The sequence below is a fragment of the Oryzias latipes genome, chromosome 2 (assembly GCF_002234675.1).
Source record: "Oryzias latipes chromosome 2, ASM223467v1".
NCBI lineage: Eukaryota > Metazoa > Chordata > Actinopteri > Beloniformes > Adrianichthyidae > Oryzias > Oryzias latipes.
This window is the reverse complement of record NC_019860.2, coordinates 5,165,871-5,190,378: the sequence shown is the minus strand read 5'-3', so window position 1 is coordinate 5,190,378 and position 24,508 is coordinate 5,165,871. Positions and strand designations below refer to the sequence as shown.

The 24,508-nt window shown below is 41.9% G+C and overlaps 4 protein-coding genes across 4 annotated transcripts in view; 1 reads left to right on the top strand and 3 right to left on the bottom strand.

Moving 5' to 3' along the window:
* LOC110013959 (gastrula zinc finger protein XlCGF57.1-like) overlaps positions 1 to 24,508 on the bottom strand; it is a 317,596-nt gene that overhangs the window by 18,775 nt on the left and 274,313 nt on the right. The gene's annotated exons all lie outside the window — the stretch shown is intronic.
* The window catches only part of LOC101172629 (zinc finger protein 436-like), a 1,005,429-nt gene that overhangs the window by 773,234 nt on the left and 207,687 nt on the right, over positions 1 to 24,508 (top strand). The window lies entirely within an intron of this gene.
* Positions 1 to 24,508, bottom strand: part of LOC110016657 (zinc finger protein 502-like) — a 970,715-nt gene that overhangs the window by 829,042 nt on the left and 117,165 nt on the right. The window lies entirely within an intron of this gene.
* LOC101165030 overlaps positions 9,266 to 24,508 on the bottom strand; it is a 103,423-nt gene continuing 88,180 nt past the window's right edge. Inside the window, exons 50-59 of the mRNA XM_023961723.1 lie at positions 20,024 to 20,244; positions 19,758 to 19,949; positions 17,205 to 17,362; positions 16,885 to 17,127; positions 11,634 to 11,779; positions 11,349 to 11,506; positions 10,811 to 10,994; positions 10,380 to 10,725; positions 10,047 to 10,245; positions 9,266 to 9,958 (exon numbers count right to left, since the gene is read on the bottom strand). Of these exons, the coding sequence (XP_023817491.1) occupies positions 9,891 to 9,958; positions 10,047 to 10,245; positions 10,380 to 10,725; positions 10,811 to 10,994; positions 11,349 to 11,506; positions 11,634 to 11,779; positions 16,885 to 17,127; positions 17,205 to 17,362; positions 19,758 to 19,949; positions 20,024 to 20,244 (1,915 nt within the window). The 3' untranslated portion in view covers positions 9,266 to 9,890. The remainder of the gene's footprint in view (positions 9,959 to 10,046; positions 10,246 to 10,379; positions 10,726 to 10,810; positions 10,995 to 11,348; positions 11,507 to 11,633; positions 11,780 to 16,884; positions 17,128 to 17,204; positions 17,363 to 19,757; positions 19,950 to 20,023; positions 20,245 to 24,508) is intronic.

Here is a 24,508-nt window from a genome sequence, read left to right as displayed (position 1 = left end):
GGGGTCGCCACAGCGAACGAGTCGTATGGTAAACTTGGCAATGTTTTACGCCGGATGCCCTTCCTGACGCAACCCTCTCAAGGCAACCGGGCTTGGGACCGGCACAGAGGTAGAGAAGGGAACAGGGAGCAGCCCGGAGTTGAACCCTGGTTTCATGGACGGAAGGCGCCGCAAACCAGCACGAGCTAAACCGGCTCCCTTATGATAAAAGCTTAAGTAACATCCATAATTTAAAAGCTTCCATCTGAGAACTATGAACGAGCTTAACGCTATAATTTCAATGCTTCCATCCGGCTCATAAGATACGAGCCTAAGTAACCTCAAATTTCGAGCTACAAGCATATTGTAACACAGCTTAAGAATGTCCTAATTTTGAGGCTTCCACCTTAAAATATAGTTTTCTTTAAAATCTAATCTGAGATTTTGTATGCCATTCTGATACTAACATGTCAGTTGATTCAAGTAAGAGAACTCATTGAAACTCGGAGGAGGTTTACCACCCCATCACTTCAGTGCAGCGTAGGTACATGGAGTGCAGTCGTCGTTGCAGATCCAGATCAAGGTAAAGTGGCAACAATCAGCAGGGGAGCTGCAGGACGAGCAGAGACTGTGGAACTTGGAAACCTTCCAACTTTGTTGAGGGTTTGACATCATCCTCCAGAAACTGAATTGCTGACCGGGGAGTATGGGTCACAGGCTCAGGAAGCGATGCATAGATAGACAAAGCAGTATTAGTCATGGCAATGAATACATAAAAAAATTAGAACTGAGTAGTTTAAGATTAGCTTACGATTAAAGGGAATAAAGTGCTTTCAAGAACAACTCTGAAAAAGAGAAATCAAGTAGTGAGTTTAAAGAGAAGGTTCTATCTGTGTATTCATAGCACCATAAAAAAGCCATTAGCACAGATTCCAACAAGAACGACAGTTAATATGGAACCTGCACGTAATATATTATCAAATATAATTTTTATATATGCACCAATAGTAAGAGAGAAGTAACCTTTAGTCATTTCCGGAGGGACACACCTTAGGAAGGGCACCAAGGAGCAGGCGAATAGAAGGATAACCAAGGTCAAATGAGATTACGTAGAAGAGGAATGTCGCCATCCCACGTAGCATGGATGGCAGCTCGGCTAGATTTGAGGTTACATACTTGACATCATCGGTTCTAAATAGGTGGACAACAAAAGCACGTATAACTTAGTTAATCGGCAAAGGGGTTCCTGGAAACCGCAATGAAGAAATTTTGAGATTGAAGACAGATCATAGCTTCTGATAGTATTTAAAATGGCTGAGCTTCATGCATTTAGAGGCGGATGACAATAAGTCTCAAAAGGAGATACTCTTATTCGAGTGTCATATGCTTGAAAGCAGGGCAGACATCGGGCATAGAGAACCGGCAAAGAACGCAGTGCTGCAGTAAAGAAGGATGAACAACTTACATACCTGGACTTAAATAGGATGCTACACAGGTGAGTTGATTAACTGACCCGCCCTAGGGGAGTGGCCTAAGTAGAAGCCTGTCTGAGTTGGCTGCCCGAAATGCGCCCAAGGTCGCTCCCCTCTGTGAAATCCCAGACTGCCCTGGACTCTGATCCTGAAATCCTCCTGATGACAAAACCTTTGAAAGTTCAGAGTCTGGAAGGGAAACAAGCTGTGAGGAAACCTTCAGTGCAGAAAGAACTGCAGCTTCTTCAACTGGAACTCTGCAGCCAAATGAGCAGGAAGGATCTGGATGAATGTAGCTTCTGCTGTTCCATCTGTCTGGATCTGCTGAAGGATCCGCTGACTGTTCCCTGTGGACACAGCTACTGCAGGAAGTGTCTTCAAGGACTGTGGGATGCAGAGGAGAATGTCCACAGCTGTCCTCAGTGCAGGAAGACCTTCACACCGAGGCCTGTTCTGGGGAAAAATGTCATGTCAGCAGCTTTAGTGGAGCAGCTGAAGAAGAGCGGACTCCAAGCTGCTGCTGCTGGTCTCTGCTCTGCTGGACCTGAAGATGTGGTCTGTGACGTCTGCACTGGAAGAAAACTGAAAGCCATCAGGTCCTGCTTGATCTGTCCGGCCTCTTCCTGTGAGGAAGACCTTCAGCCTCATTTGAAAGCAGCTGCATTGAAGAAACACAGACTGGAACCCTCCAAGAACCTGCAGGAGAACATCTGCTCCGTCATGATGAGGTGATGAGGATGTTCTGATCAGAAGAGCATCTGTTCTCTCTGCTCTGTGGAAGAACATGAGGGACATCAAACAGTCTCAGAAGCAGCAGAAAGGACTGAGGAGGAGAGAGAGCTGGAGGAGAGTCAGCAACAAATCTAGCAGAGAATCCAGGACAGAGAGGAGGAGGTGAAGCTGCTCCAACAGGATGTGGAGCCATCAATCACTCTGCTGATCAAACAGGGAGAAGATCTTCACTCAGATGATCCGTCTCCTCCAGAAAAGAAGCCGTGATGTGGAGCAGCAGATCAGATCCCAGCAACAAACTGAAGGTAGGCGGGTCAAAGGTCATCAGGAGGAGCTGGAGCAGGACATGGCTGAAGAGGAGGGACGCTGATGAAGCGGAGAGACGTTGAGCTGAAGCAGCTCTGGCTCACAGAGGCTCACAGCCACTTTCTGCTCAGCCCACCCCCTCCCTGCCCCCCTCAGTGAGTCCCCCCCCCCCCCCCCCTCAGCCAGCATCCATGTCCGTCCTCTGACAGACTCTGAGGATGTGACAGCAGCTGTCAGAGCTCAGAGACAAACTGCAGGACATTCTGAGAGAGGAATGGACAAACATCTCACTGACAGTCTCTCATGTGGACGTTTTCCTGTCAGAACCAGAACCGGAAACAAAGAGCAGAGCTGACTTCCTCAGAGATTCACGTCAAATCCCACTGGATCCAAACCCAGCAAACATCTACCTGTTCCTGTCAGAGGAGAACAGAAAGGTGACATTGATGGAAAAACCTCAGTCTGATTTTGATCATCCAGACAGATTCACAGAATATGTTCTGGTTCTGAGTAGGGAGAATCTGACAGGACGTTGGTACTGGGAGGTGGAGAGGAGAGGATTTGATGTTGTAGGAAAGAAATCTTCGCTTTTCAGTTCTTTTCATACATGCATGTTCAGTAGTCGAGAGTGGTAAAGCAAACAAGGATTCAACCGGATTAAAAATACACGAAGTTTATTTCCCTGACAATAGTTCTAGCACAGATTAAAACATTAATGCAGATATATCTGGATTCTCAAGTTAAGACCTACTGACGCACAAGTTACATGCATATTACTCATAGATTTTCTGGAGAACTATAGAAAACTTTAAAAACAGTCTTTTTTATCATGTGTTTGAATCTCCGCCTTCCGGAAAGATCATGGCCGCTGATCCTCTGCCCCTGGTCGCTCTGATTCGTCGGTAGATGTCCTTCCTGTTCTCACTGGCCAATAGCTGGAGTATCAGCCTCAGAGTTCGCTCCTCCCGGCTTTAGGATGAGATCAGCTTCAACCTCCACTTGAGAACATGAATCTTCACACTTTCCCAGGGGAAGAACCTTCAATCCAGAGGGTACGGATGTAGTCCATGGCATATTTATTGCACCTATGGAAAACTCCTAACTTTGCACAAAGAACATCCTATTTCTTCACAGGATACTGGCATCATAAACCATAAAGGAATGTCACAGGACTATAAGTCTTGATAGTTCAAAATGAGTTCACTTCACACTAAAGATAAAGCTGTAACATAATGAAGAATAAGATATTAAAACATACATTTTCTATAATGTTTTTGGAGCAGTCGCATTCAAGAACATCAGCAGATCTGGAAATGCCAGTAGATTTGGTTTGAATGATAAATCTTGGTCATTCCATGTTTTCCAGACAGTTTCTCATTTCTCCACAACAGCATGTTCACCTCCATCTCAACTCCTGGTTCCTCCAGAGGAGGAGTGGACCTGGTTCACATAGGAGGTGTTCTGTCCTTCTACAGCGTCTCTGAAAGCAGGACCCTACTCCACAGAGTAGAAGTTGATGTACATCCTGTATCTGCCTTACAGGGAGATGGCCTCACTCCGGAGCAACAGATAGAAGTGACTGGTCTTCTGCATAAATGGAGAAGAGTTTTCTCTTGTAATTGTGGCAAGTGCTCGTAGCAGATAAAAAAATAAAAACAACGCCACCCCGGGTACAGGGTCCGGGGAACCCAAAGCACTGTAACACAGGCGGGCAGATTCATGTTTAAAAAGAGGCCAAGACGTGGTACCAGTTAAAAGTAATTTTATGTACACTAAAATGTATTAAAACAAGGAACTCGATCACACTGGGGAGGGGGAAATGGGAGGAGACCCTTCGAGGGCCGAGGCCTACCAACGGAGTGCGGGGCCAACCTATGTGGAGGAGATTGGCAACCAAAATAAAAAAAAATAAAAACACTCCATTCTGTGGCATGCACACATGTGGAAATAAAAAAACACTAAACCTGCACACGCCCCGCCCCTGCACTCAGCCCCTAAAAAAACAAGGGGGAAAAATATATAAAAAAAAAGGGTCAGCAATATTGTTTGAAAAGAAAAAGAAAAAACCCAATGTCCACCCTCACACAAACACACACTGACAATAAAAACCGGTAAAAACTGGGCAAACCATCAAACCATCAGGTAAAAACAGGATAAAACCAGCACAGCACAGATCCTTGGGAAGGGACACCTCTCAACACGTCATAAGTCCAATGACCATGGAGCAAAGAAGGGTTGACGCCACTTTGTTGACTGCAGTGGAGGCCAAGAAGATGAATGTCTGGGCTTGGAGAGCGGCATGAAGCCTGGCAGGAGCTGGAGCACCGAGACCTAGAGCTAGCAGCCCGCTGGCTCAAGCAAGCTGTAACTGCTGTATGATTAAAAATCAGGAAAGCCAAACAAAAGCAGCAGCGTGCCTCTGCTGCCCCTAAATACAAACAAAAATCTGTTAAAACCCAATGAATACATGTTAAAACCAAACATGCAGAGGCTCAGACCAAACAAACTGGTGACCTTAGCAGTGAGGAGAAACTCGTCCACGCCTTAAACTCACTGGGGCAAAGAGGGGATCTCCGGATGCCAGAGCTCTTTTCCCAGTTAAAAAACACAGTTTCAAAAAAACAAAAACAAAGCAGGAGGCCCAGAGGGTTAGCCACAAGGAAATATTAAATTCAATTCAATTCAATTTTATTTGTATAGCCCAAAATCACAACAACAGTCGTCTCGATGGGCTTTGTATCGGTAATTCAAAAAGTGAAACATGAACTCAAAAGGATCATGAATACATAGAGTTCAATAGGAAAATACTAAAATGAACTAACAAACTGACTAAGCTATACTGGCATCCCTGCCCTTAGACCCCCCCCCCCTTCGCGGTATGGAAAAACTCCTAAAAAAAACAGATTCCAGAAAAAACAAAGAAACCTCAGGCATGCCCACATGAAGGAGGGATCCTCCCCCATGACGGACAGGCGATTTACCAGAACTCAGATGAGAATGAACTTATCTAAATCTACAACTACATATTTAAAGTCCAGCAGACGATCTTCATCCAGCCACAGTTGGGGGGACAGTCAGGGGCGCGAGTCGAGCCGGAGACCACATCCTACAGCCAGGTGTCAGAGCACGAGCAGAGATGAGGTACACGGTCAGGTACAGGAGCACGGATGAGCCAACTGGAATCTAGAAGCACTCCCACTACCCAGGATGGGAGAGGGAAAGAGGGACAATGCATTAATCGCACTGCACCAAACAGAGGCATGGAGAACTAAATAAACCACTGTGAGGTGCTCACTTGTGTGTGAGCACCACACACACAAGTGCCGGGCCAAACCCTTTTTATCCTGCTCCCAGGTAGTCAGGGGGATTGCCTGCAGCTGTGCAGCATCGTCCTGCTACATCACGATGAAGATTTTGGCAGAACGGGGGTTGTGAAATATCAGATACCCACCCCCTAGTTGTGAGTGGTACTGCCCTGTATCCCCCAGCTTCTACCAAGAGCTACAGGCTCTCTTAAAAAAATATGTTGGGAAGCGGAGTGCTGAGGGAAAGCTCTAGTCCATGGGCAGCACCAATCGTGCTGGTGAAGAAGGATGGAAGATGGAGATTTTGTGTCGACTACAGGAGATTGAACACACTCACCCATAAAGACACCTAACCCCTACCTTGCATTGAGGGGTACCTGACAGGACTGTAGGCAGCTAAATGGTACTCAAAATTAGATTTGGCCAGCGGATGCTGGCAGGTGGAGGTGGATCCTGTCGACAGGAAGAAGACTGAGTTTACCACACCGTTTGGCCTGTGTGAATTTGAGCGGATGCCGTTCAGCCTGTGCAATGCTCCAGCCACCTTCCAGCGGCTAATGCAGCGGTGCTTAGGTAATCTAGTCAATGACTGGGGGAGTATCTACTGACCCCACTAAGACAATGGCAGTGAACGAATGGCCAGTACCCCATGCTGTGAGGCAAGTGAGATCCTTTTTGGGTTTTGCTGGTTGCTTATAGAAGGTTCATTCCTCACTTTTCCAAAACTGCAAAACTTCTAAATATGCCCACTCAGAATCAGTTTTCTTGTCATCTGCACAGCTTTTACACTGACATACAGAAATTTATTTCCAGTACAAGCCGAACAAGATCAGATACAACAAATACACATTTACAGTTCAGAGTTGACTGAGTGTGCAGCAATAAATGCGCTACCTTACTTAGGGTGGGTGTAGATGGGTTACAAATGGGGAGGGTGGGGGTAATTGCTGACAAGAAAAAGTCGTATCTTAACACTGTGATACAATATGTAGATACAAGAAAAAACTACACAGTTTAAACAGCACATATTCACATAACAACACAGCACACGAGGCTCAGTGGGTGGGAGGGTGGAACGGGGGGGGGGGGGGGTCTTTTTGTGTTACACTCTGGTCACAGCTGCAAAATACCTCTGGAAAGAAATCCACTCCAGTGACTTGGACCGAGCAGTGCCAGCAAGCTTTTGACAAACTACAGCAAGCCTTGCTGAATGCTCCTGTTTTGGCTTATGCAGATTTCTCCAGCCTTTCAGGTTGTACACAGACGCAAGCTTTGAGGGCTTAGGAGCAGTGCTGCCTCAGGTCCAAAATGGAAAGGAGAGAGTCATCGCATATGCAAGCAGAAGCCTTCATCCTACAGAATGCAATGATCAGAACTATAGCAGTCAGAGAAAAAGTTAAGGACTACTTGTATGGCTCGGAATTTACCGTCTTTACAGATAAAAACCCATTGTGCACCTGGAAACGGCCCGGTTGGGAGTTGCGGAAAAACGGGGGGGTGGCTTAGATTGCAAATTTCAGGTACACTATTAAATATCGTCCTGGTGTAAAAAATAAAAATGCTGACACACTTTCCAGGCTCCCAGAACAGAAGTCGGATTCCTCTGCATGGGTGGTGCGAGCAGATGGAGAGGAGTCTTGGCAGATATATCACAGCTCCATGAGCAGAAGAAACAGAGACTCCCCAGACCTAAGGTGTGTGATGATACCTCTCTGTATCAGAAAGGACTTATAAAATAATGGGACAAGTTTTTGCTAAAGGATGGTGTCCTGAGAAGAGAATGGAAGGAGCCAGGTTCTGGACTTGCCATCTCCCAGTTACTCATCCCCAAAAAGGAGACAGGGGACGTATGGAGGACGTATCATGAAGAGATGGGTCATCCGAGCGGCGAGAGGACCTATATAGATAAGATAAAGTCCCATCTGTCACACACAGATGGTGGACCTGCTTCAGAGACACACCTAGGTGTGCAAAAGTGTTCTCCGCATGTGACTCATCCCCTGGTAATAGGACAATTACCATATTAATGGCAAGCATCACCATTAATATGGTAATTACCCCATAACCATTGTTTATTCCTTTTATTCCCCTCCGGGAATCAAACCCTAGATTCCTGCTTGGCAGCCTTCCACCTTACCAACCAAGCTACCCAGCTATATTTTTCTTCACCCTCAAGGAGGATGAAGAGCATGAAGCACCGTCCTGTTGCAATGATCAGCCAGAGCAGTTTCACATGAACAAGAACAAGTGTGAACACCTGGCCCACACCCTTACTGTGAAAGGGCGAATATCCATATAAGTTCTGGGTCGGCTATTTCACAATCACAGAACAGCAGGGTTAAGCTAACATTGTTCTCAAAGCTGAGACTATTTTTTTAAATGGTTTGTTTAATTGTGTTAATGTAGTCAACCAAATCCAAACCAGAGCGTTTTTGTTTAAGTCACTGTCTTTCTTTTGTGTTATTTGCCCACTTTGAACTGTTTTGGTTACTTTTATTTCCATGATGCCAAAATGCCCACTGTGCTTTTGTATTGGATTGAATTAACATATGTTGTAATGTTTGTTTTATAATTATTCTGCTTTTGATTATGATAGGGTAAAAGTAACATGTAACTTTAGATTACATTTTGGTTTTAAACTTTTATCCAATTATAAATCTTGAACCATCATTCTGTTTGAACATTGAATTATTTGAACTGTGTACACCCTTTTCTACTAGTAACAGCTGCTTTTTTTTAATCAGAATATTGATTCTCTGCTTCCTAAAATAATGATGGCTAAACTATTTCAGTACACCCAGTGAAATAACTGGTTTTTTGTTTCCTCCTGATTTCTACTTTTTTTTAACCCTTTCTAGGTCAGGTTTTGTATTTTTCTTCTTCCATCTTTAATCTTCCATTTGATAGTGAGCTACCCAACAAATGACCCTGAGATCCTGATACTTCTTTTTTTCAGATATACTTTATTAATTCTATTAATAATATTATAATATTAATATAATTTAAAAATTCTTTCTCCGCATTCGACCCATCCCCTGGGAGGAGCAGTGAGCTGGGAGCTGGCCGCGCTGGGGGTGGGGGGTGGGGGTGGGGTGACAGCTTGCTGGGGAGAGTGGGGATCAATCCGCCAACCCTTCACTTGTTGGACGACCTACTCTACCGCCTCAGCTTAACTGCCGCCCAATAACGTGTCATCAGCGGTGCCACCCTGTCAACTACATCACCACCATTAGACGTTTGGATGCCACACAACAGGACTCAGACATGGCCCCTCGTTTCCGGCATTGTATTGTTTAAGTGTTTTGTTTAATACAACCAATTGCATTTTACTTTCATCGCTGCCTTATGTTTTCATTGACACGCCTTGGGCTCCCTGAGACATATTCTTCTGTGCATGTCAACCATCGCCTAGCCCTATAAAAATATGGCATTAACTCAAAAACGTGCTTTCAGAAAAATATTGCATCAGGAAAAGATAAGATAAAGATATTTTATTGATCCCAGCTTGGGAAATTCAACAATCACTCAATAACAAACAATGAATGACAATAACGGAAACATTCAGTTCGGATAAAAGCTTTTAGAAAAACAGTCATCAAGTGAGTTTCTATGGTAAATGGCCACAACAAACTGGTAGAACATTTGGAGCATCCACACATAGAAGGACCTTAGTGTTTTCGAAAATTGGTCTAAGTTGAAATAGTATTGAACTTGATTAGTTTAAAACCCAAAAGTACTGTGTTTGTGGTAAATATGACTAACAACAGGATTAGATACAATAGAACAAAATACCATCAGTATTTATAAGAACTTAACTACAGCTAAAATGAAAAAAAGAACATTTTGTCGCTTTTTTGTGACAAAATAGGCATTCGAGACACGGCATGGATTTTTTTTACCAGAAGTTCGGTCAGTAGTGCTTCGAGTAGACTACAAATCCTGTGACCGATGGAAACGAGGCCTCGTAACATTATTTGGTGAGCACATTGACAAACACAGAGGGGTTACCTGACACAGGTAGCATAGTCTGGTTTATCATTCCCATTGTGCTAGGCGAAGGCACTACCCCCATCAGTGCCCCCACAGGGGGACCTGCTCAAGGAGAAGCTTGCTCCTGGGGTGGCCTCTCGGGTTCTTGCTGTTCCAAAAGTTTTGCGGCACATTCTGAAATATTTCAAACAATTGTTTTCACATTTTTTGTAATTCATACCAACAAAACTGCACTGTCTGATTTTAGTCATCAGTTCCACACCTTCATACTCTGCTTTTTTGGAAGCTTCGAGGTTCCTCCACTCTGTGCTTAGTAATCGACTCAGCTCTCCGAACGAAAGGTCTGGGTGCCGATCCTTGATGAAAGCCAGCATTTCGCCGCTGAAAAGAATGTAGCCATTCGTATTCATTTTCCTCCTTGCTCCTTCCTTCTTTGATAAACCCATCACATTTGGAGAGGCCTTGAAAAGAGAGAAAAACATCAAATCAGGGGCAGGTGCTTGAAACCTAAAGAGCACAAGATTGTAGATATTTAAGGTTATTGGAAGTAGACAAGATACATAGATATTAAAGGTTATTGGAAGTATACAAATACTTGGGAAGGTGTGTATGGCATGATGTCTATGTCACTTGACAGAGGGCTTTGCATTTGAGGCATCGAAGGTGTCACAGGAACATCATCATCCTTGTCCTTGACTTCCATGTCACCCTCTGCATACTCCATGTCTACCAGTTTAGGTTCAAGCTCATCTATCTTCTCATCCTTGTCTTCCATGTCATCATCTCCATCCTCCATGTCTGCCAGTTTAAGCTCATCTATCTTCTCGTCCATGTCTTCCATGTCATCATATCCATCCTCTATGTCTACCAGTTTAGGTTCAAGCTCATCTATCTTCTTGTCCAAAAAGGGTGAAGCTTCCTTCTGTGGTTCATAGAGTTTCCTACACAAAACACCAAAACAAGATGGTAAAAGATGGATCGGATTCAGTTTAAATCAGAGGAGAAGTTATTTTTGACTTTCCAAACCTGAAATAGTAAATCTCATCCTCCACCACTTTGGCAGAATATGAGAAGCGCTTCAGACCCTCTAACTTTTTCACTTGTTTCTCTGTCTCAATGTAGCTGCTCTCACACAGCAGGATGTCCTCCTCGGTGTATTCTGTAGGTCTGCATGACAGGTACTCCTTAAAGGAGGACACCATACATTTGCCTGGAAACACAACAAGGGTCGTTACCAAGTCAGTTGGAAAATAGATTTTTTTAATGACATGATTTTGGCCCCAGGGCTTTATTATAATGTTTCCTCACAGTAGAGCCAAGCTAGAAGTTCCTCTTACTATTCCAGCCCTGTTTTCATGCCTGCATTCTTAATGTTGTGGTCTTGGGGTGTATGGGTGAATGTCAATGGTGGGTGGGGGAGGAGGTTGGCTTTCATTTCAAAATGTTGTGCCTATGTTTGGCTTTCGTTTGTAAAGCTCTTTGACAACATGAAAAGCACTTTTTTTTTATCAATAGCGTTTGAAGGCTGACATTCAGAGATGGCTATATGGTGGCTGTTTCATACCTAGGACACAAGTCATGGGCAAGGTTTCCTCCAGCTGACTTAGAAAAACCTCTCTCTTGTAAAACATCTTTGTGGGTTCGTGCTCCGTTTCCTCAGGATGAATGAAAATAGGTCCAAAGAAGAAGGTGGTTCCATTCTGCAACCACAGCTTCTCAATTCTGTAAACAAGTTAGTAAAACTGCATGAGGAATCGCAAATTAAGAATTGTACTTACAACACTGACATTTCTCAAAACCTATTTCTTGTTCAAAGGTTTTTCTTGACTATATATTTATTTTCACCAACCTTGCAACCCGGGGCTTTGACAATCCATCTGACTGGATGTAAACACAGTCTCCAAGTTTAAACCACATATTATTGTAGCATAACTGTTCAAAGTACTGGCAGCCTGGCTCGGCTCCATTTATCTCCATGGGAACATCCTCTCGCACCTGAAATGTTGAACATTCACAAACATTCAAATCTTGACAGTTTCTAATTTGAAATAGACTTCTGTGCTCCCAGAATTAAATCAAAGTCAAAGTCAAAGTAACTTTATTGTCAAGATCTACAATGTTGACACATACATAGAAATTGAAATTGTGTTTTTGTCTTCATCTTCAGTCAAACGGGGAGATACCTTCAAATTTCACAATAAACAAACTATAAACAAACTATAAATAGAAGAGGCCTAAATATGAATAGTATAAAAAATAAAAGTAAAATGAGGAAAGAATAAAGTGACAAGAGAATAAAGTGACTGAAGTATAGTTACTTAAATGTTAGCAAATGAGTTCTCCAGCACTAACATCCAGATTCAGTGATGAAAGTCAGGCAAGGAAAAAAATCCCTGAACTATTCTTTGAGCGAAATGGCGGGCGCGGAGAGAAATTTTGGAAAAATCCATGGTCTTAGATGCATTCTGGTACATCCTGGCAGCTAGTTATTCACTTCTTAATCAAGAAACTAAGACTAATGGGAGCATCATGATTTGTCGTTCAAACCCCTAGTTTGACTTGCCATTAAGGACTTGCTGGTCCTAAAAAAAGAAGTTGGATAATTGCTAAAAAGTGACACAATCCTACAATCTAAGCTTTTCCTTAAAGCTTCAAAACATATAATTGCTAAAATATAGTAACATCAAAGCCCCAAATGGCAAAAAGAACACCAGTAACTATGATATTCTATGAAAGTACCCAATTTATTTGAACGATTTCTGCTTTAGAAATGACAGATGTACAACATCCACTTGCACTGTTTTCTCAAACTATAATTACATCAAAATATGGGATCTGCTTTAAACTATAATTCTATAACATAATACATAAATTCTTTACCACCAATACTAAGTAATCTGGGAAATATCAAAACAAACATACAAACAAAATTAAACATTGTAAAGATTCTTTTTTTAAGGGAGTGTGGGTCCAAACCACCAAATATTTATAGTTAATGTAAATAATACTGAACTAAATCATGGTAATTAGAAAATACAAATAAATTAGAGAAATTAGAGCAATGTATTCAAAATAAGAAAACTGAAATAGTTTCAATATTTGGTTTTGAGATTATTTTACACAAAATGCATTGGACCTACACCACCTTAAAAATCTTTTTCTTCCAGCCAAGACCACTTATTTTAGTTTTTTATCTTATTCTCACAAATGAGGTCATGACCACGCTCAATAATGACGATGCCCGCCATTATTTTAACACAAGTTTGATCGCAAACTGTCAAGCTGACCACATGGTACAGACAGAGCCAATCAGAGCCGTCGACGCATCCGAAAGCAACTAAAACGTCCCGTCATTGGTCAATTAGGCCGGGAAGACGAGAGATGGCCGCGCCCATAGTGGAATCGATCCATGGAAAAATATAGAAAATAAAGCTAAAATTCGCCGATTTCAGACAATTTTTCATCCGGGAAGCGATCTGTCCATAGAGATCAGGGGCCTCATTTATAACGTTGCGTACGCACAAAAGAAGGCGTACGCCACTCTCTACGCAATAGTTGGTATTTATAAAAAGCAAACTTGACGGGAAAATGTGCGGTCCTTCACGCAAGCTCTGACCCAGGCGTACGCACAAAAACTGGTGAAATGAAAAACGGCGACACCGTCGGCAGATGGAAGAAACACGTGAAAGTGAAAATGACAATACTGCCTCTCATAAATAACATCAAGACTTCACAAAACAAGTCTTACAATTAACAGCCTACATGAACACCCGTTTGATCAATCAGCAGTGAAACAAACAAAAAAAATCAAACGAAAAAAACAGAAATTCAAATGAACACATATTTGGAAAAAGAAAAGTGAAATATGTTCTGCAATATTGGCATGTTGTGCAATTCATCCTCATAAATAATATAGTTAACAGAACGAAATAATGTACAAAACTGATATTCACATCAGTGTGTCCGTCTGGCGGAGCAGATATTCAATGTCAAAGTCAGCTTTTTTGTCAAATATGCTGCATCCGTAAGACATACAGCACAGATGAAATTGCTTTCCTCTCACCCCACAGTGCAAGCAGCATATAAAATAAGAAATGACTTAAAAAATACTTTCTTTTAAAAACAATAAATCCTTAAAAACCAAAAAGATACAGCCAAAAGAAAAGCCAAAAAACACTGAAGGTAGGGGAGAGAGGAGCTGCTGCATGTGCACACGCCGCCAGATGCGTGCAAATCAGACAGACAGACAGACAGACGTATTAAATGTCCACTGGGGAAAGTTGATTTCATAGTAAAACATTTCTTCATAAGATATGGAATTATGGTATTCATGCATATGCCTTTAGTTTGTTTTATTTTTGATAAAACAATATATGGCGTTTGTCTCAACCATTCAGAAAGCAACAAGAAATTACATTTGTGCTGAACAATTTCCCATTTCCACGTCGATTATTACCGACATCTGTAGCTTGTCAGATGCATTTAATGGATGGAAATAAAATGCCCCATCACAATGTGTAATGACGCACAATGGCTGATCTTAGAAGATGTCGCAAATGGAAGGTTTCGGAGTGAACGCATCTTTGGACAGCAAGAAGACTTGCTGGCAAACGAGGACGAGTGGCTTATGAGCCGGTTCCCACTACCTCGAGCTTTTGGGGGGTGTCACCCGGTGCATCTGGCGCGTCGTGTCCACCTCCGCCACCACATAAAAGGGATTCCCCAATAATTGCCGCCAGTCTCTCATCAAGAGGGGTCAGCTCCGGTGTCCCCTGTCCCCCACCCGTGGCAGACACACTCTGGCGATGCAGCGCCAGACGTTTTTTTGGCATTGGTAATGCCCACACTGTGCCCTCCAAACAACATTTTTCTCCTCTTTTCCACCTCGCCAACGATAACTTCTACTTCACATTACGTGAAGTTACGTTTTTTTGATTTCCTCTCGGTGTTTGCCATGGTTTCGCTATCAATGAATATTCATTAGTGGGCGTTTCTCGGACTATTTATGGGCAACTATGGGCGTGTCATGAAGCCGCAAAAGCTGCGCAGCATTTAGAATTGATTGTGATTTATTAAGGGAAAGATGAGTAGGATGTGCGTGTGCAGGGTTTAATAAATCCGAATATTTCTGTGCGTACGCACGTCATATGTTTCCTCCGTACGCCACTTCTGACGCAAATCCTACGCAAAGTTTTATAAATGAGGCCCCAGGTCTTTATTTTACGGAAGGTACGATCGATTTGCTCAAAAAGCCGGATTTCCGGGACAACAGAGTCTTCAAGAAACAGCTCAACATGTGTTAACACCTAAAAATAGTGGCACACATGTAGTTTTGATAGTAAATATAGCTTTTGTTTACACTGACTCAAGTTAGCAGAATCTAAAAGGTTTACTAAATACAGCGGGGAAAATAAGTGTTGAACACGTCAACATTTCTCTCAAAAAACATATTTCTAATCGAGCTATTGACACGAAATTTTCACCAGATGTCGGCATCAACCCAAGTAATGCACACATAGAAAGAAATCCAAACATTTATGTCCGTAAGTGAAGTTATGTGTAATAAAGTGAAATGGCACAGGGAATAAGTATTGAACACGCTTACTGAAATGTATTTAATACTTAGTGCAAAAACCTTTGTTGGTGATTACAGCCTCAAGACGCCTCCTGTATGGAGAAACCAGTTGAATACATTGCTCAGGTGTGATTTTGGCCCATTCATCCACACAAACTGCCTTCAAGTCTTCAAGGTTCCGGGGGTCTCTTCTGTGAACCCGGATCTTCAGTTCTTTCCAAAGATTTTCAATTGGATTCAAGTCTGGTGATTGACTGGGCCATTGTAGCAGCTTTATTTTCTTTTTCTTCAACCAGTTGAGTGTTACCTTGGCTGTGTGCTTGGGATCGTTGTCTTGCTGAAAGATCCACCCTCTTTTCATCTTCAGCAGCCTGGCAGATGACAGCAGATTCTGATCAAGAATGTCTCGATACTTTTTTTCCTGTCATTATTCCTTCAATGATATGAAGTCTACCAGTACCACATGCTGAAAAACAGCCCCACGCCATGATGCTCCCACCTTCAAACTTGACTGTTGGTATGGTGTTTTGGGGGTGATGTGCGGTGCCATTTTTCCTCCAAACATGTTGTGTCTTATGAAATCCGAAGAGTTCAATTTTGGTCTCATCTGACCAGAGTATCTTCTCCCAGAATGTCATGGGTTTATCCAAATATTGTGTCGCAAACTCTAAACGAGCTTCGACATGCTTCTTCTTCAAGAATGGAGTCTTGCGTGGTGTGCGTGCATGGAGGCCATGGCGGTTGAGTGCATTACTTATTGTTTTCTTAGAAACAACGGTACCTGCTGATTCCAGGTCTTTCTGAAGCTCTCCACGAGTGGTCCTGGGCTGTTGGAGAACCCTTCTGATGATTGTTCTGACTCCTCTGTCTGAAATCTTGCGAGGAGCACCTGGCGGTGGCAGGTTTATGGTAATGCCGTGTTCTTTCCACTTCCGGATGATGGCCCCAATGGTACTCACTGGAACTTTCAGAAGTTTTGAAATGCGCCTGTAACCAATGCCTTCAGTGTGTTTTGCAACAATAAGGTTGCGTAGGTCTTTGGACAGCTCTTTGCTTTTACCCATCATGCAATACTTCTTGTCTAACACCTTGCTGGTGAGAAACCTTTTTAAAAGGCATCAATCAGGACTATACCAGCTGATATTACTTTGCACTAATAGGGGGCAGGTTAACCTTCTGAATACTGATAAACTCCAGCTGCTTTCTTGGCTTGCCAGACCTTTTTACCCCTCCTTTTCTTCATGTGTTCAATACTTATTCCCTGTGCCATTTCACTTTATTACACATAACTTCATTTATGGACATAAATGTTTGGATTTCTTTCTATGTGTGCATTACTTGGGTTGATGCCGACATCTGGTGACAATTTCGTGTCAATAGCTCGATTAGAAATATGTTTTTTGAGAGAAATGTTGACGTGTTCAATACTTATTTTCCCCGCTGTATGTCAAGCATCTTTAAGAAAGGTTGATCTCATTTAACTGCAAAAAAACAACAATCAAATCAAGCAGGTGCTTCACCTCACCTTGTCCTCGAAACTGCCGGGGTTTGCATGAGAGAAGGATGCTTTGTCCAGGTTCGGTTTGGCAAACATGGAGGGCACACGGACGACGGGCAGAGGCACCTCCCGGGGCACCAACTTTACTGGACTCTGTGGCAAGGTCCAAATTTGGATTTTCTTGAAGGGCTTAATTTTACCAACATAGCGGGCTTCACACACATACACATCTGCAGGTTTGAAGCCCTCAGGTTGCATTTCGAAGTAATCCTACGTGAATCACAAAAAGACACCTAAATTCACTACAGTACTATTGTCATATGAAACCTTTTTGGGGGGTGTCTAACCTTCTCAAAAACAACCACACATTTGCCGAGAACTTTACTGATGGGCACTTTGTTGTAGTAGTAGCTCCTGAAGACTTCTTTTTCCAGAAACGTTTGTGAAGCCAAGTGAATAGTTTCACTTGGCCGCTTGAACCAGGAGCCATAGAGCCACATCACACCTTCAAAGAACAAGAATAAATTCATTTAAAAATATACAGCAGAATACACTCAACTGAAATGTTGCTGCCTGAAGATAGGTACACACATCAGTGAAGCATGGCATTTGACTTCCTGGTTAGACCATTGTGTCACAACAGCTGATGTTCATGCGTCTCTGACTACTATGAACATTATTATGAACTATCATTTGCTGATCATATTTCTTTTTCGATGGAAATGCTGAGTTTACCTTTGAGGCGAGGTTACAATCATGAAAGTTCCTCATATTTGGATTGGAGCACTCTCAGAAGATGCAGTGTCGATGTACACTGTACATTCAGATAAATTATTAACTAATATTTCTCCTCCTAGAGAAGCAATTGCATTTAGAAATGTATGAAATACGTTTTATTTGTAAAAAGGACCACCCAATGAGAGCTGATTCCATGGCTATGTTATAACAACATCCAAAACAACAATAACTAAGGTCTGCAGGACTGGTTTGTTCCAAACAGCTCTTAAACAATGGCTGAAAACAAACCAGTCCTGCAGATGTTAGTTATTGTTGTTTTTCTTTGACTTTTTTAGACTTGCTTTTCACAGTAAATAACCTTTGTAAATATTTTTACCACTAATATTGTGCTATTGTATTGCGTTGTCAATGTAACTGTTGAATCTTTTATCCTGCTTTAGGACAACGGATGAAGCTGGCATATTTATGTTAAAGCAGCTGCTGAAACATTGTTTAATATGCAATGTCCTAATTCAAAATAAATAAATAAATAAATAAATAAAAATCTGCTGAAAAGAAGTCAAAGTTAATACTTCTGGCCCTAAAACAATTCCATGTGTGGTAGATGGGGTCTCTGGCACTGAAAATATTTTAGAACTATGGTGACAACACTATATAAGAATATTTCACTGTGTCCAGAGGGATCTGTTTGTAGCAAAGGACACTGATACCGCTGGTTTAATCACAGCGCATAATGTCCATCGAACTATCTCCAAACTGTCAAACAACAAAGCTACTGGACTTGATGGGGTATGTGAGCATGTAAAGTTCGCCAGTGCAAGGGTAATCCCACTACTTGCCATGTGTTTTACAGCTTTAATGTTCATGGATTTTAACCAGACTCTATGATAACTCTTATGTTAGTAGCAGGGATAAAAACAAAGCTGGAAAAATTGGTTGCTCTGAAAATTACAGACTGATAGCTCTGGCCAGTTTTTTATCAAAACTCTATGAGATAATCCTGCTGGACAGGATTACAGAGTTTGTAAAAATGACTGATAATCCATTTGGGTTTAAAGAAAAGATGGGTCCTGACATGTGTATATATGATCTTAAAGAAATGATCTATTTCTGTTTCACTGTTATCTAGATGACTGTTAAGCTTTTGACAGAGTAAATCATAAGAAATTATTTATAAAACTGGTGGAGAGATGTGTACCTAAATGTGTTGTGTGTATTCTGGCATATTGGTATGCTCAACAAACAATGCAGGTCAAATGAGGAAAATAGGGTTTTAGACTTTTTAAATACACCATTCTCTCTCCTATTCTTTTTAACTTTTATGTGGATGAACTGTCTCTCAAACTTAAAGCACTTGTTCACACTTGTTGTGTAGCTGAAGATCTCATTGTTAACCATTTGATGTATGCTGACTATCTAGTTGTGTTGAGTCCAAGTACTGCTGGTCTTCAATTTCTTAACATCTGTTCGCCTTATGGCCTTGATAATGACATCACATTAAATGCACAAAAAAGTCTGATTATGATTTCTCGGACAAGAGAACACTAAAAACCACAATTTCCCTGGTTTTGACCTATCAAATGCTGTGCTCGTGTGTACTAATACGATAAAGTATCTTGGGCATGTCATTTCAGAAGACTTGTCAGATGATGCAGATATCTACAGGCGAGGCATGATGTATATGACCAAAGCCAACACTCTTTCTCTCAAGTTTGGTATGCGTAAGAAGGAGTCGAGGTGGTGTTATTTAAAGCATTTTGTCCTCCTCTGTATACAGCTCATCTGTGGACAAACTATAAAAGTACCAGTATGAGAAAGCTGCAGGTGGTGTACAATGAGGCTCTTAGGGTGCTTTTAAATAAGCCAAGGAGGGCGAATGCTAGTGAGCCGTTTGTCCCTCAGAATTAACACTCTTTTAATTAATGTATTTTTTTATGAACTATTGTAATTTTCCTAACACTGATTCTTAACTTGTGTATTCTTGACACTGTGTTTTTTTTCTGTAGTGGGTTCGTGTACACCTTCTTTTGGACTGAGTCTGGCATAAATTCTATCAATCTATTATAAATAAGAAGCTCGGTTATTGTACCAGTGACACTCTGGTGCTCTACATGTAATGCCATGTCACATGTATCTGTGACAAACAGTCCTTAGAGGGTTACCAGTGCTGTCTTCCCACAGACGATCAATGCAGACAATGTGAGGCTTGAAGTACACTTCTGATGGCTCCACATAGACAAATTCTCCCACGCTGTAGGTGATGTTGTCAAAGGAGCATTCCTTTACATACTTGAGAAGAGGATTTGGTTTCCAGGGATCTCTTTGTACAAAACGGGTTGTTCCCTCTTTTTTATCTGCAGAAACATTTCAGATACATTTTAGGATGAAAGATTCCTGTGTTTTCATGCATGAATAATAAATCAACTACCTTTGTTTTTCTCCCGTTTCTCTTTTGCTTTTTTCTTATCCTCCTCAATCTCTCTGGGAATTTTCTCTCTTTTTTCCAGATCTACATCACTTTGCAAGTGTTTCAAAGTGTAACGGAGTGCAGTGGACATTAGGATCTCTCCATTCTTGCATAACTCATCCCTGGTCTTGATTAAAAAGAACTGCAGCTCCTCTGCATCTTCAAATATCTTTGAGTCTGTCCTGTAAAAAGACAAAGCATGAGAACCATTAGTATGCATTTGAGCTGCTTTGATTATTGTTCAGAATCTAATCAACATCCAAATCCTAAAAAGAAACGCTATTCAAGCCCCGAGCGGCGTTGTTAGGAGTTATCCCATAGGTGCGACCTGCTCTCGCCGCCCAATTCTGACTCGCCCTTACTGGCTGAGCAGCTGCTACATGCCCCGCTCTCCCCCTAGCACATATGCCAACCTGGTCAGAGCTGCATGTGACTATTTCAGTAAACTGTTTTTTAAAATGGCTGCTTTTCTGTTTCTGTTTTTTTGTTCCATAGCAACTGTTATATGTGTTTAGGTCACCTGGGGGTAAGGAGCCCGTGATGGGACATGGGTAAAAATACTTGGATTTACAGCAGATACCTTTACATTTATGTCTGTTTATCTCATTAACATGCTCGGAATTCACAGAGGATGTTTAGAGATCAGATTTATTTAATTGAAAAAAAAGCACAAAAGGATCCGAAATCATGTCTCCGTGTCTGGGTTCATTCACACTCCGGTACGCTCTCCGTCCCGCCGGAAAAGCCGCTTTCCGCCGCTACATCTGTGTCTCTGTGACCCAGATTCATTCAATAGGGCATTAATAAAAATAAGAATCAAACTTAGGGATCTATTTATTATTGTCTCCATGAAAATAAGTAAAGTATCATAAGATTTAGGAGGTCCAAATTTGCTGCTTCCCCATTCAGCAGTGGCTGTCCGTCTGCTCACATGACAAGCAAACGAGCTCCGACTGCCCACGGAGGGAGCTATTCCCAACCATGGAGCTCTTTTGTTTGTCATGCCTGCAGACGGGCAGCCGGAGAACCACTGTGGTATGGAATGTTGTCCTTTAGGGTTGAACAGGAAAATGAATATTCAGGGTGGGTAACTTGTCTTTTATCAACATACTCTTTGGCAGTCCCTTTGCATCCGAAGGCTACATGCTTCAAACGTATCCCATCATGCATTACACAACCCGTACTGCCGCTCGACCAATCAACGTGTCCCTGTAACTGAATGCATGCTTTCATTACCAGTAGACTACATTACTGTAATGCCCTGCTCTTTGGTCTTCCCAGAACAAGGATAGCAAACCTTCAACTGCTGCAAAATACAGCAGCCCGTGTATTGACGAGGACCAGGAACACATTACACCGATTTTAAAATCGCTGCATTGGCTCCCTGTGCAATTCAGAATTGATTTTAAAGTTCTTCTATTGGTATATAAATGTTTTTATGGTCTTGTGCCTTCATATTTATCAGACATGACTTTGAAGTATGAGCCTTCGTGGACCCTGAGGTCCTCTGTTACAGGCCTTTTGGTTATTCCAAAAGTTAGAACAAAAACATACGGCGAGGCCTCATTCAGTTTTTACGGACCTCGCCTGTGGAACAGCCTCCCAAAGAGCCTCGTGGCTGTAGAGACTGTTCATGTTTTTAAAGGAAGGCTCAAAACCTACCTTTTTAATCTCGCTTTTAGTTGAATTTTAGGAATTTATTTGAAATTTTAATTATTTATTTTTTCTTTTTGCTAGTTTTATATGTGTATGTAAATACATTTATTTATTTGTATTTATTTTTAATTTTTTAGTCAATCTTACCATTTCATATGTCTATTAAGGTTTATGTAATTATTTGTTTCTTGTTAATCTTAATTTTCTTCCTTTTACATTTTATTTTTACCTCCAGTGATTTCCTCTGAGGGATCCTCCACTGACCCTTCTCAGTGAACGGGGTCGCTGCAATGGGATCTCTCGGGTATGACTCTTTGTTCGGATCTGGGGGGTTTCTGTGGTAGTGTTCTCCATGAACTTGGGTTGGGGGGTCACTGACGAGGACATGCCCCCAAAATGTGGTTTTCTCACTTCAGGACAAACCCAGGTCTCTATATTTCATTAATTTATCACTTTTTTATCATGGTGTGCGTATGTATGTCTATGTGTGTGTGGGGGGTTGTCGCACTGTTTGTCTTGTCATGTTGTTTTTTAAATTTTATTAGATTTTATGCACAGCACTTTGAGTGACATATGTTGTTGGGTGATTTGATTTGATTTGACAGTTCCTCATGGGAGTATAAACCCCTGCATGGGATGTACCACCAGACCATAACTGAAGTGGCTGATATCAAGAAGTCCTACCAATGGCTAGAAAGGGCTGGCCTACAAGACAGCACTGAAGCACTCATCCTGGCAGCTCAAGAACAAGCCCTGAGCATCAGAGCAATAGAGGCTCGGATCTACTACACCAGAAAAGACCCAAGGTGTAGTAGGCTGTGCAAAGTGGCGCCTGAAACAATCCAGCACATAACTGCAGGATCTAAGATGCTGGCAGGGACAGCATACATGGAGCGCCACAATCAAGTGGCTGGAATAATATACAGGAACATGTGCGCAGAATATGGACTGGAAACCCCAAGGTCAAAATGGGAAACACCCCTGAAAGTATGAAAGGGCAAAGATCCTATGGGACTTCCAGATCCAGACTGATAGAATGGTAATGGCGAACCAACCAGACATTGTAGTGGTGGATAAAGAACAGAGGTGGATCTGGCAGTGCCAAGCGATGGGAACATCAGGAAGAAGGAACATGAGAAACTGGAGAAATACCAGGGACTCAGAGAAGAACTGAGAGGCGCCTGAAACAATCCAGCACATAACTGCAGGGTGTAAGATGCTGGCAGGTAAATCATACATGGAGCGCCACAATCAAGTGGCTGGAATAATATACAGGAACATGTGTGCAGAATATTGACTGGAAACCCCAAGGTCAAAATGGGAAACACCTCCAAAACGAGATGAGACACAACGAATCTAAAAACGTTTGTGTTGCAAACGTTAAAAAATATGTTTAGAAAGCAAAAAAAATACAATTTCTGAAAACAACAAATGTTTTTTTGAAAAGCAAACAATTAAAATTTTCATTTGCAACATAAAAAAGTTTTGTTTGCAATGTCTTGCCATATATATCACTTCATATGTCCTGTGCAGAAATGTGAAAATCCCCAAATTTGACAGTTTGCCACAGATGGCTACCAAACTTCTTCTTTGGATATTCCCGACATGTGTTTTACATAAACTGATGCAAAAAAACTAGGTCTAGATGCTACTGTTCTAGCCGTAGATTTCTTTAAAATTTTAATTTGTTGAAAAAAAGAAGTCTTATACAGGCCCTTGAAAAGTATTCAGCCCCCTTTATCTTTTCAACCTTTTGCCACATTTCAGGGTTTAACATAAAGATATCAAACTGTAATTTTTTTGAAGAATCAACAAGTGGGACACAACTGTGAAGTTGAACGGAATTATTTGGACATTTGAAATTTTTTTATAAAATAAACAGAAAAACTGGGCGTGCCCCTTTATTCAGTCCCCTTAATTTGATACTTTGTGGCGCCACCTAAGTCTCTTGGGGTTTGTCTCTATCAGTGTCGCACATGGAGAGACTGAAATTCTTGCCCATTCCTCCTTGCAAAACAGCTAGAGCTCAGTGAGTTTGAATAGAGAACATTCCACAGATTCTCCATTGGATTCAGGTCTGGACTCTGGCTGTTCTAACACCTGGATATGTTTATTTGTGAACCAGTCCATTGTAGATTTTCTTTATGTTTTGGATCATTGTTGGAAGACAAATCTCTGTCCCAGTCTCAGGTCTGTACAGACTCCATCAGGTTTTCTTCCAGAATGCTTCTGGATTTGGCTCCATCCATCTTCCCATCAATTCCAACCATCCTCCCTGTCCCTGCTGAAAAAAGCAGGACCAAACCATGATGGGGCCACCACCATGCTTTACAGTGGGGATGGTGTGTTCAGGGTGATGAGCTGCGTTGCTTTTACCCCAAACAGAACATTTTTCATTGTTGCCAAAAATTTGGATTTTCAGACCAGAGCTTCTTCTTTCACATGTTTGGCGTGTCCCAGGTGGCTTGTGGGTAACTTTAAACAACAGTTTAAACAGAATCTTGAAACTCTTCCACAAAGGCCAGATTAGTGAAGTACACGACTGATTGTTGTCCTGCGGACAGACACTCCACCTCAGCTGTAGATCTCCACAGTTCATAAAGAGTCATCATGGGCCTCTTGGCTGGATCTCTGATCAGTCTTCTCCTTGTTTAAGATGAAAGTTTAGACGTACAACAGGTCTTTGAAGATCTGCAGAGGTCTGATACTCCTTCCATTTTAATATTATATCTTGCACAGTTCTGCTTGGAATGTTTACAGCTTGGAAAATCTTTTTGTATCCAAATCCAG